The 13,085-nt window shown below is 37.0% G+C and overlaps 1 protein-coding gene across 2 annotated transcripts in view; it reads right to left on the bottom strand.

Annotated features, from left to right (window-relative positions):
• MAP3K5 (mitogen-activated protein kinase kinase kinase 5) overlaps window positions 1-13,085 on the bottom strand; it is a 101,705-nt gene that overhangs the window by 6,786 nt on the left and 81,834 nt on the right. Inside the window, exons 18-26 of one of the 2 annotated variants that reach the window (XM_080585921.1) lie at window positions 12,873-12,978; window positions 11,760-11,917; window positions 11,105-11,282; window positions 10,012-10,032; window positions 8,684-8,861; window positions 8,418-8,586; window positions 6,812-6,910; window positions 5,546-5,731; window positions 1,896-2,001 (exon numbers count right to left, since the gene is read on the bottom strand). In XM_080585921.1, the coding sequence (XP_080442047.1) occupies window positions 1,896-2,001; window positions 5,546-5,731; window positions 6,812-6,910; window positions 8,418-8,586; window positions 8,684-8,861; window positions 10,012-10,032; window positions 11,105-11,282; window positions 11,760-11,917; window positions 12,873-12,978 (1,201 nt within the window). The remainder of the gene's footprint in view (window positions 1-1,895; window positions 2,002-5,545; window positions 5,732-6,811; window positions 6,911-8,417; window positions 8,587-8,683; window positions 8,862-10,011; window positions 10,033-11,104; window positions 11,283-11,759; window positions 11,918-12,872; window positions 12,979-13,085) is intronic. The other variant, XM_080585922.1, reaches the window with a different exon arrangement.

Below are 13,085 nucleotides of genomic sequence, written 5' to 3'. Positions count from 1 at the left end.
TTGCAGTATGAATACTATCTTTTGTCTAGTGGAAGGATTGATTGAGGACTTGCTGAATTGCACGAGAAGTTTACTGCTGTTCTCTTATTTTTGGTGAATGACTGCTACTACATACAGTAGTTGCGAACAGAACTACCATACTAATACTTCTGTTAATAATATGTATTTAAGCCACATTACTGCATTAGATTTATGCTATAGCTATCAAGAAGAACAGCTGTATGTCTTTCAAATGATAACTGCAGCTGATCACAAGTTCGAAAGCTTTAGAAATTTTTCCAAGGTAATCCTCAAATCTATTTTCTGGTACTAAGCTGAAGTACTCCATGCAGCACCACAAGTACTCTTGTTCTATTCTGTTCTCAGCGGTGTGCAATTTCTCATGTGTCTGACCTTAGTTGTTTTATTAAGTAAATAATCATTATTTATTATGTCCAGCTATTCCTGTTGTTGCTGTTCTGGCATACTTAGTATCCTCTCATTAGAAGAATATCAAGCTTACAAAAAAATTGTATCCAAATAATCAGAGAGGAAATAAACAGACCTATTTCCCAACAATGAAAGTGGCACACTTCCCCTCCTAATTATCAGCGTGAACACCACCTACTTTGTAGTGATGTACATCCACAAAACCACGGACACAAAGCTACACATATACTCTGTTTTCTGTTATTCCTTATTAAAACTACCTACCAGAGCTTACCAGGTATGGAAGATGTATACACAAGATCTTATATTCCTACTCTAATATTCCTACAAAATTTATTATCGCAACAACATCTGTTTGTTAATTCTAACCCCTTAATATAAATCATCCTTCCTTCCTTCAGTTGTGGCTCCTTAAAACACTCCCTTAAGTTCAAAACATACTTTAAAAAGTCATCAAAACATACTTTAAAAAAAAATCACACTTGTTTCATAGGTTTTTGTCCTTTCTGCTCAAGAACTAACAAGCAAATATCTCTTCTTTTCAAAAGGGGTGTTCATGCCTTGATTCAAGTCATCTCTTTGTAAAACAAAGCAGATTTATTATATAGCTGTTCCACAAATATTATTTTTATGCTAGGCAAATACACCTAGATTTGTTTTAAAATTTTACATCACACTACTAGGAACTGAAGTTCATTTTGCCATGGTAGAGCAAGCATCAGTAAGTGTAACTATAGAACATCTGTTTCTTACTACTCCAGAAGTATCCCACAATTTTTAGAAGTCTTAAAACCCAGAGATAAATCTTCACATCATTCATAGAAGAAAAACCACAGAAAAAAAAGATCAGACAAGCAAGGGGAAGCAGTCAGAAGTATGGTAGAAGAGCAGAGAAATGAACTCTGCAAATAGGTAACAATAACAATGGTTTACATTTCTTCTATACGGAATTCTCCCCTCAGCTAATCTACGCATTCTACTTTGACAAAATTCAAAATACAATATTTATACTACAGGTCTTGATCTATTATTTTCTTTAGACAACTTCTGATGAGGAGCCAGAGAGATTTTTGAGTACTTAAAATAGCATGCCCTTAAACTGCACTTTGTAAAACACCTTCTGAAAACTGGTATGTGCTGGGCAAGTTGTCCATCCTTTGGATTTCAAGAGGCAGTACTGTGCTACTGTGCACCTAAAAAAATAAGGCCCCAGAGTACCTTTGTCTGCTGCTGCTCACTGAGTTGCAGAATTGTTTAGAGAACACATCTTGGAAAGGATAACTTTCCAAAATAACTTGGACAACACACTTATCAGTGTTTAAGTTGCAAAACAGACGGTGAACAGGAAAAAGTCACTGCCGGTTTCAAATTCTTAAGTGAAGCATCATAATTGCGGCTTTAAAGCACATTTAAGGAGATCAGGTAATTCATAATTCATATTTGCCGAGTAGTAAGAAACAACTCACCTGGGACCAGAATAGTAATAGCTGTCTGCACGGCTTTTCTAATTATGCTGTCCAATGCAAACATCCAATGTGGCTTGATGTTATGATTTCGGAGAACTTTATTGACCTAGCAACAGAGAATTCAATTCAGAGATTATATCCTCAACAATCTGAAACTATAATTTGCATTGCAAGTGTGTAAAATGTTTGAACTTAAAGATGTTTTATCAAACAGGTGATTTAAACTATTTCATGTTTACATTAAATGCAGAAAATGTTCATAAAATAGTGGATGTCGGCAATGCTGTATGTCAGAAAACATTTTGTGTCTTTTTTTTTTTTCTAAGTAAAGTACCAGTTCCTCTGTTAGGTGATTTTTGATGACTAATACCAAAGTTTATTTAACCTTCACAGTCATGGACTGAAACTAGAAAAAAATGCAAGTCCATGACAAATACCAAGGACCATATTATAAAAGTCTCATAACTTAAGCTAATTAACCTTGTTACTTTTTCATTATGGTTTTCACTGCTTGTTCTGAGCAATACTTCACTATTTTAAAGTATAATTGTAGGAAATACCAAAGACCTAATGTAATGCTTCTCCCCCTTGATTCAGAAAATAATTTAGGTAACCAGGGGATTTCATTTGTATGTTGTGCCATTACCTCTTTCCTTCTATTTTTAACTTTATCCGATGAGATAGTTATCTACACTGGGTTGCTCCTAATCCCCTACAGACCTGCTTTCAAACCATGTTCAGCCATATTTCTGGGTATCCCTGTGGATACTCCATGTTAGACATAGAGTATGGGTACTCCAGATATTTTCCAGCTCCCAAATGACAGGGAAGAAGCAGGTGGGGTGACAGCGCTAACATGAAATACCTAGTCACAGCATCCAGCAATAACACATAACAGCTTAACGCTGTTTTTCAGGTATGGAAGCAGTTAAAAGCAACCGAATCAGTAGGATTAGAACTCCAGAAGTTGCAGGAAGAGACAAATCTAATTGGATTTAGAAAGCAACGAAGCTATTCAAAGTCTTATTGAAAAAACAGTAGCAACTACAGCTTGTTTAAAAAAAAGCATCAAGAAGATGGATCATTCTTAAGACTTCCTGAAAAAAATAGTTAATTTATTTCTTTCATGTTGTTAAAACCTCTCTGTAAGAAAACTGAAGTAGCACATATGATAACTTGCATGTCTGCTGAAGGCAATAAATGTTATTAATGATATTATCGCTGCCCTAAAGAAACAGTGTTCAGTAAACAGAGATTTATGTAGGTAGCTGTACCAGGTTGGCTGGGAGGGAGTTAATTTTCTTCATAGTAGCCTGTAGGGTGCTATGTTTTGGACTGGTGACCAAAACAGGGCTGATAACACACCAGTGTTTTATCTGCTGTTGAACAGTGCTTGCACAGCATCAAGGCCTTCTCCGTTTCTCATCCTGCTGCACCAGCAAGCAGGCCGGGGGTGCACAAGTAGCTGGGAGAGGACACAGCAAGGCAGCTGGCCATACGGGTACTCCCTATCGTATGGTCTCATGCTCAGCAACGAAAGCTAATGTAGTTTTTCCAAAGGAGACATTGCTCAGTGACTGACTGGGCATCAGTCAGCTGGTAGCGAGCTATTGCTTTTGCATCACTTTTTTTTCTTCCTCAGTTCCTACCCTACACCCCAAGCCTGTCTTTACCTTGACCCACAAATTTTCTCACTAGCAACGGGGTGTGGGTTTAAGGGGCAAAGCACCACAGTCCCTAGGCCTCCTCAGTTCTGCTCCCCGTGGCCACTAGATGGCACTTGGACACCGTGCAGGAGAGCTGTCAGCAGCCCCGGGGAGCCTGCCCTGTGCCTGACAGACAGGACAGAAGCTCCCTAAAGCCCCCAAAGGCTTGCCCATGGCCCTCTGAGGCAGCACAACTCCTGCGTGCAAACACCTAGCACCTCCCCATACTGACTCCTGCAAACACATCAACAAGTTTAGCTCACTGTAGCGTATTTAAGTACAATGGAAACATGATGTAATTTTGTCAAGGTCAAGAATTCACAATAACATGATTTCGCTATTCAGACTACAGCAGAAAGTACCTTTTCTTGGTTGCCCTGATGAGAATACCCTAAATATTAACCGGGTAATAATCTCAGGGTGATAAAATCTAAGTCCCAAGAACAAGGGGGACTTAGCAATATCCTCAGGCTGTGCAATAATCTGAGGTCTTAATGCAGCTCTGGACTTCAGTATTCTATGATGAAAATCTAATGTATGTCAAAAAAAAACTAAGGCTGGACACATACAAAGCAATTTTTTCTTTGACCTTTCTGTAAGTTAATCTTAGCTAAATAATAGGCAAGATACTAATAAGGGGAGGTAAATTTGTAACTTAATCATTTTAAGTTGCTGTTTTTAAGTTAACAGAAGAGGGTAAAATATTTATCAAAAAAGAGCATGAATTCCACCAGCTATCACAAAACAACTGATGCACAGCAATGTCTGTCAGAAACCCAGCTCAGATATTTGTACTCTTCCACCCCCCAGCTGGTCTCTTGACCTTGTACATGTTTATTTCTTCCAACCATCAAAGCAGTACTGATATGAAGCTAAACAGAATGGAGAGCTGAAGTGTACTCAAAGCGAAGGCTCAGAAATCTCTCCTTCGGGGAAACCTCTCTTACAGATTAATTTCACATATTAGCTTGTTTTGTTACGCAGTCTACTTCTTTGTCAAGTATAGTCTATGCAACAAACAGATTAAATGCTGTGCAATCCTTCCTGACAGCTCTGTTACTTCTCATAGTACACAAGGTTAAAATGCTGACAAAAATCATCTACCTCAAATGCCTACTTGGGCTGTCATCTCATTTTTTTTTTTTTTTTACTACAGAACTTCACTCTGGACACATTGATGCCCAGCACAGCTACATCCTCCCATGTCAATTATTCATCTTAATCATTAAGCATAATTCTTTGTGAACTAACATTTGAACACATAACTCAAGAAAAGAACCTTTGCTTTTGGTAAACTAGCTATTTAAAAGGTACTCCTGTGTCTATTTGGTTGCTGCTCACTGTGGGATATCAAAATTTACATTAATTGCTTACACAAAGGTATCCTGTTTTTCTTCTTTCTTATCCCACTTATTATACATTAAAATGAAAAGGGCTAATTTGTAAGAATTTTGGTAACCAAAAATTCTAGAATAAGAATATAATACATTATAATGTAGACAGACTACTACTTGAGGCTATGGAGTGGTTTAATGCATTAGTTTCATAAAAGAAGTCAAGTTCAAGAGATCTCATTTATGTAGGGCAAGCCTGACTATCAGTGTTTATCTTAGTTATCAGAAATACTTCCAAAAAAGATTTTTTTCCCTGCTTTTATTATTACAAAGTTTATGCAACAGTGCTGAATGAAGATTCTTAATCAACAAAATCTCAACAACCGTGTTCAGGGTTTGCATCCTGCCAAAGGATCACGTGGCAAACAAACCAAACCGTGGTTGTGGGCTGTTTTTTTTGTTATTGTTGTTTCGTTATTACAAGTTCAAAGTTCTCAAATGTTATTGTTTCAGTATCTCTGGAGGAAAGTTGATGAAGTTTTGTTTGCTTCTGGTTTCTAGGTTTTTGCAGTTTTCTTGCATTAAGTATTTACTAAAAATGACAACTTACAGCATCTTGAAAACCGAACAACACAAGTTGCACTTGACTGATACCATGGCTGTCAAAGTCTAACTCCAGTTTCAGTTTTGAAAGAGTGGTTGCGATGATTTTACGATCAGTGGACCGTACAAACTCTCTGAGGCTGGAAACGAGCGTCATAATGTGTTCCCATTTTAGCTTGGGCTCTTCGGCTCCCTGGTAGAGGAAGAGAGAGGAAACAAAACAGTTTTGACAGCCATCTTTTGAAATGTACACCCAGAGGTCCTTAAACAATAATGTCAGCTGGCAATACAAATTTTCAGAAACTCTACTGCTATGGTTAAGGCAAAGCGCAACTGCAAGCTAGGTTACAGTGGCTGTGTAACTACAGCTGTACCACTGAGCTTCCTGCTAATGCAGATTATTTGACTAGCAAAAAAGCTGACTTTATTTTACAGTAGTTGCTGAAGTATACATACACACTATATATGTCTGAATGTACAGGAGCAAAAAGATATGAATGAATATACTGTGCACTAGATATTACAGACCACTCTGAATTGCAAAAGAAAAAAACCAAATACTTCGAAGTGACTGTTTTCAGAGTGCCTCTGAAAGACAACATGCAAAGTCCCACTGCAACATTTAAAAGAAGGAATTACTCAAGGTTATGGAGAAGGTTATGGAGAAGGCTCTGAAAGAGACTAATTCTTTCCTACATGATTTTCCTGTAATGGAACTTTCACACTCACCTATTATTAAAGCAGGTCTACAAATCTCATCCTTCTCTATTACCAATAATCAAGCCTATCTTTAAAGCTCCTGTGTTTTTGCACGAGCTACAAAAGCAGCAAAAAGCTCAAAAGCTTTCATCAGAGTAACTAGGAAGCAAAAGACTGTTTATTCTCTAAAGTTATGCCAACTGAACATAAATTTTAATTCCAAATTTCAAAATCAAGTCAGAGATAGAAAACCGTACTAAATGTTCAACATGCAATATTAAAATACTTTTTTTTTTTCTGAGGGAAGTTAAGTATTTATAGAGGCTAAAGATATCTAATATCAATTTCCGTAACAGAAGGACACGCTGTGTTCGGTTCTCTTGTATTTGCCAGTTTTATGCCATAATGTTACAGCTGGCTAGGCATCAAGAACTCTGTTTGCCAATAATGTTCAGTTTTTGACTAGTTAATTAATTCTGATCTGGATGAAACCAAGATCATTTGTTTGTTGGAGGGTGTGAGAGGGGGAGGAGGGAAGCTCACAACTAAAGCACCTCTGAGATAAAAATTCTACCTTCTGATCCTGATCCGTTTTATTTGAAGAATTCACCTGACTACAGTCTATGCTGAAGTTGATCCCTCCTTCTGTCCTACAGTATCTGATCTCCTTTTCCTGTAAATAATTAAGCAGCCATTAGGGTAGAGAGGTGGACACAGAACAGATTCCAAGTCCATCAAATGCACGCTGGGAACAGGGTAACCAGTATGGCTCCCTAATAGGGAACAGAGGTCTATTTTGGGGAGGGTCATTCTCCTCCCTAGCCCTCACCCACAATGACCACTTTGTTGAAATTGTTCTTATGAAAAGTCCTTATGACAGGAACAGTGCTAAGAAAGCCCAAACCCTGATGAGGCCTAACCAGCAAGTCAGGCTTCTATTTATCGGTACTTTCTGGCATTTAAGCAGGGCATAACAGGTGGACACCTCAACTTCCCCTTAGCTGCAGTTACCACCACTTTCAAGTGGTTTGAGCAAGTTTTCTACTCTGACAAGGAACAAAACTGTGGCTAACAACTGTCCGTTATAGCAGCACTCTTGCAAAGCACGGATCACTGGCATATCTCTTGTTGCCTTCTATTTTAACACTTCCTATAGTTATCAGGAAAATTGTGTTTTTCCAAGAATTAGAAGCCCTTTTTTTTTAATTATTACTTGGTATGGCAGCAATTTCCAGTTACTTGAGCTGTGGTACATGCATAAGAATTGTATTGGTTCCATCAGTTTCTCAAACAGTACTATCTTTAGAAGCTGATTTGCCACATTTCACACAAATATGTTTCAGACCAGCAATACTCAGCCTTGAGAATCAAGTGAGTCAATTACCTACTAACACGCGTTACAAACAAGAACAAAAAAATCATGTCATCCAATTTCAGTGTTGCAACATTAAGCAGTGTGGGGATGACCTGTAATTTATTCAGTGTCATCCTGAATTGATACATCATAATGAATCATCCCCACAAAGGAGCGCCAAAAGGTCATTCTGCAATTATTTTGCTGTAACTCCCACTATTACTCCATCTTCCCTCCCCTCCATATGTGGCTCCCAGCTGCTGTGAGGAAGAGTGGCAGTTTATTTTCTACCTAGTCCTGTCTCTCCCCTTCTGTGGCTCTTGGCTGGAAGGCAAGGGTCTACCAGTCACACTACTCTTTTCTATGCAGTAACCTAACTTAAGGCCAGAGCAGGCCAAAAGACCTAACCCTCTCTGCATCAAACCAGTCACTCAGAAGATGGAACTCTACAAGAAGCTCAACCTCCTGGGGATGATATACGCTACATGTGTTGACCTGAAGTCCTCAGTTGATACACTAGCAAAACAATATCACGAAATCATGTTTGCCATTGTCCAGCCAGCACTAGTATCCAGGTGTTCATATAGTTGGTACTAAGAACATAAAATGCATATCTAATGCAGCATAAACATAATTTTAGAACCTATTTTTATTAGCCCCAATAAAATAATAAACTGTGAAAGCTTATATTGCATATATTTTCTAGTTTAATTAAGTGATATTTTTTGATTGCTTTACTATGTGTAAATTTGAAACTTCCAGGTAATCGTAGATAAGTCTTTAAATTCCACATTATTTTTTTTGTTGCCTTTTGAAATTACTTTACCTGAGCCAAAGCTTCCATCAAGTTCCTCACCACCTTCTCTTGGTCCTCAGTTAATATCCTGTGAAGGGTGGCTCTCCTTTCACTATCTTTCTTCAGCATGAAAAACCCAGAATCTTTCTCTTCAGGTGAAGGAGGTGCACTGTGATCCTCAAAATTTTCATCTGGGATGCTGAATGAAAGACGCTCAGTGAAAAGAAACTTTCTAAAAAACAACCCTAATGCACATGTTCCTGATCTACTGACACAAATGTCAGATAGCTCTTTACCTCAGAAAAAGGGACCGGATTCCCTTCCCATCTTTTTCTCCACAGGATTTAGCTCTTGTTTTGAAAGAGAATGGATCAATTTTTAATTCTGTATCAGGTGAGACCGAACCATATTCACTGCTGCTACTTGTATCTTCCACCAGAACAGGAACAGGTAAGGATATACTTCGAAGATACTCTATTTAAGAATATTTAGAAAGTAGAATTATATAGCACCAACACAGTTCTGAAACAAAAAGGTTATTCATTCAGACAAAACAGAAGTTCTGACTATCTTTCCCCACACAGATAAAATATTAAAAATAAAATGAACAAAAAGCTCCTGACGTTTGTCCTTCTGGAATTGAGTTATCCTTCAGGTATGCTTTTATTGAAAAGGTTCTTCAGATATTGGAAATCCTGAGCTCTTTGCATGCTTACTTCCAGAACTTCAACACTGGAGTGAATGTACATCACACATTATCAGTATGCACTCTGAGCAGTAACAAAATGTTTCTATAGGGTAAGTCATGCATGCACATTCCAATAATTTAGTTTTTAAATGTCTATATATAGAATTTATTTATCTATTACAATATAAAAAGCATTTTAATATAAAATAGAGAAATATCTTGTTACATTTATTTATGTATCAGATTATATATTATCTTGAACTAAATTTAATTAGTTCATAGGCTTTGATTCATAATAAACATGAATGTTAAGAGGTGGGGCTTTTCTTTTTTTTATTAATCAAGAGTACATACAACTACTGTTGCAAGAAACTATCAATACCTCTTTCATACGTCCACATTTCAAAACGCACTTCTATTAAGCAAGAAGGTAACTTTTTTCCCTCTCCCCTCCCCACCACCTTCCACCCCCATTTTACCCGGATTATTTCCTGAAAAGGGATGTCAGTCAGGCTTGACATGGGGTCCCAAACAAATTCTGCTTCTACAACACCCCCCTCACACCATTATACAAATTTAACCTAATAAAAATCTGTTATCTTTCTCCACAGAATTTGGCTCTATTACTACAACACAACAGCCATTTGGTTCCCTGTTCAGAATTCCACTAAATTGGCCCCATAACAACAATTCAGCTCTTCAAGCCTGTTTTACCCACCTGTATAGACAATTAAGCCAAGGTAGCATTACAAATATATTTTTTTTATTCATTAAAATTTGTAAAATGAATTAGAGCTTCCTAAGAACATCATTTATTTTTATAATTATGCCCACACTTCTCTTTCAAGAATTTGGTGTGGCAAATTATACCATAGTAAGCGATAACCACAGTATCTACACAGTTATGTTTTTATAGAAAAGTATGTTAAAACTCACCATTTGTGTTAGCTGAGAGAACTGTGGGAGACAAGCAAAGAAAAAAAATGAAGTTAATTGTGCTGAAATTAACTGAGGAAATAAACATAATCTAAAGAATAACTCCCTTCTCATTTTTATGGACCATCTGGACTCTCCTCTGTGCAAATTCTTATTTTAAATAAGATTTATTGCCATTTAAAATTAAATTGAATCTGTAAAATAGAAGCTAAAAGCTATCATTCAATGTTATCTCCTTTACCTAGTATTTTCTCCTTGAAGGTATCATGCTAAAATTATGCAGAACATATATTTAATATATGCACATAAAATATGTCATTCATACTCTCAAAACTTTAGTTACGTTACATAATTTAAAAACATTGCAGGGAACGTGTGAGTGTGTATGTGGGGGGAAATAATGCAGTTTGCTATGGGACAAGCATTATTTCATTCACGTAAAAAGCTTTCAATGCTCAATATCACTTTACTACCTTATACAAAATGCACTCCGTACAAACATTATTTGAATGGAGACATATACACTTTTTAAAAAAACAAAGAGACAGAGAAAGACTTTTGGGGGTAGTAGAGAAGGAGATGCTAATCTTTTCTTCCTGGTTTCTAGTAACAGGATGCATGGCAACAGCTCAAATCTGCATCAGAGGAGGTTCAGACTAGACATTATTAAAAATTTCTTTACCAAGGGGGTAGTCAGACACTGGAACAGGCTTCCTATAGACGTGGTCGATGCCCTGTGCCTGTCTGTGTTTAAGAGCATCATCCAAATGCCTCTTAACGATATACTTTGGATCAGCCCAAAAAAAGTCTGACAGCTGGACTATCTCTGTAGGTCCCTTCCAAGTGAAACAATTCTATACTATTCTAAACCTTAATATAAATACTTATATAATCACCTCAGTGACAACTTGCTACCAGAATTCTGCTACAACCAGTCTTTCTACAGAAAGCCACTGGAACAAAAGACTACAACTGAACATTCATCTGGGATGGCGATCTACAGTCTTCGTCTTAAAGACTGAAAGATATTGTTTCCTGAAACTGATGATTTTTAAGAGAGAAATTCCAGAGTGAGTTGTTTAGCAACAGTTACCTGAGAGTTTTGACGGGGACTTTCTTTTTTTGCTTGAAACCTTCAAGAATTCATCTACAAGTAGTTCATGAGCAAAAGCTCGTTTATCAGGATCTGGTTCAAAGCAACGCAATATGAAAGCCTTGGCTTCTGCAGACATGGATTCAGGAATCTCTGGGTGTATTTTAAACATTCCCACCTGAGACAAAGGGGAAAAAAAACAATGTTCTGCACTGTTCTTTTCTCAAATGCAAAATAGGAAAAAACATTTAGATACCAGACGTAGTATATTGTTACCATGTTTCGATATTACCTTTCTATAACTAGTTCATTAATGCAAAGAACAAAATTATTGCCAACTGTGTAATTATTCGATCAAATTAAAAAATACAATTGTAAGGAGAGGCTCTCTCAAAGTGGAGAAGTCAGAACTGCTTTTCTTTGCCTTTTTTTAAAGAAGAAAAAATGCTAGTGAATAGCTGTTACTGCTCCATTACTCTCTTCAAATATACACAGCACTCCCACTCAATTGAATCAGCTCATTCCTCTTAACATCCTCATTAGTGAAGCATTTCCTTTATCATCTTCTCCTTATAATTCTAGCTTTTCCAAAACAGTCATAAGATTTCCTGTGTTTACAAGTACCGGTCTGAGTTGTACAAGGAAGATGGCTGACCTTAAACATAGCTGCTTGTGGTTCTCCCAGTTCATAAAATGGGGGTTTCCCTGTAGCCATCTCAATGATTGTGCATCCCAAAGACCAGATGTCTGCAGCTTTCCCATAGCCACGGGGCCCTTTGTCAATGATTTCCGGTGCCATATACTGAAGGGTACCTGTTTAAAACACAGCCATCATTGTTATTTGCACACATGAAAGATGCAATAGATAGCTAAATAACAAGACAAACAAAATAAGCGGGAAGTGAATGATATCAGGAGAGTTAACAAAAACACTATTATTCAAAATAAAAAATTAGAAGTTTCCTCATGCATTAAACAATCTCAAAATACTATTCAAAATGTTATTTATGCTAAAAGGATCTGATATCATGTACTGATCTTGTATCTCTTCAGTGACCACGACAATTACTAGAGGTTTCAATGACCATTGGATTAGATGTAATTTTTATTTACTGTGTTATATGGATTAAGATGAAAATAAGGAAGATTAATCTGAATTGCATTCAGAGTGGAAAATGAAGTTAAACCTGAACCTAAAATAGTGGATGATATTAAGGCTTCTTTTCTGATGGGAATCATGATGATAAAGCATTCTGTTCTATTTGAACAGAAGTTGAACAGAGAAAGGAATTAAAATAACGGTCACTTCTCATTTTGAGTAATTATTTAATATAGTGCCACTGTGTGATTTCGTGATTTAACATCCAAATCCAATTATCAAGCAGAATGAGAATTAAGTTAATGACAAGTTTTGTAGATGATGCCAGGATGCCCAAACCAGTCATGAAAGAAAAAAGAGTTAGCTTCAGGTCAGCACAATGAAAAAGCCATTTATATAGAAGAGGCAGACTCAAACATGACATAGGAAAGACAGTGCTCTTCTGCTGTGGAGGGCTTTTTTTTTTTTTTTTTCTCAAATGCAACTTCCAAAGCAGCATTGTCTTTGTGTCTTTAAGCTGATTTAGGTATACTTGCTCTTAAGCTATGCAGTGTTCACTCTTCCATTGACTTTTTACATTTATTTGAAGTCAATAGAAGTTAGGCAGCTATGAAATATGACCCTATACTGGAAGTTGGAGTAAGGAAAGAATCTCCTCTGAGAACATACCAGTGAAGGTTTCAGTACATGGGTTGATTCCTGCAAGTCTCTTTGAAGTTCCAAAGTCCGAAATCTTTAACACTCCACTGTACGTGTTGATAAGCACATTATCACCCTAAGGAACAGAACATTCAGAGCAATTATTTTTCTCAGCTATTTGTCTCACTTGCATTACTTGTATCTAGAATACACCCTTTTGTAAGTAAGAATTACTTCCTAAGG

This window comes from Anser brachyrhynchus (assembly GCF_964034855.1).
Source record: "Anser brachyrhynchus genome assembly, chromosome: 3".
In the NCBI taxonomy this organism is placed as follows: Eukaryota; Metazoa; Chordata; class Aves; order Anseriformes; family Anatidae; genus Anser; species Anser brachyrhynchus.
This window is presented reverse-complemented; position numbering and strand designations above follow the sequence as displayed.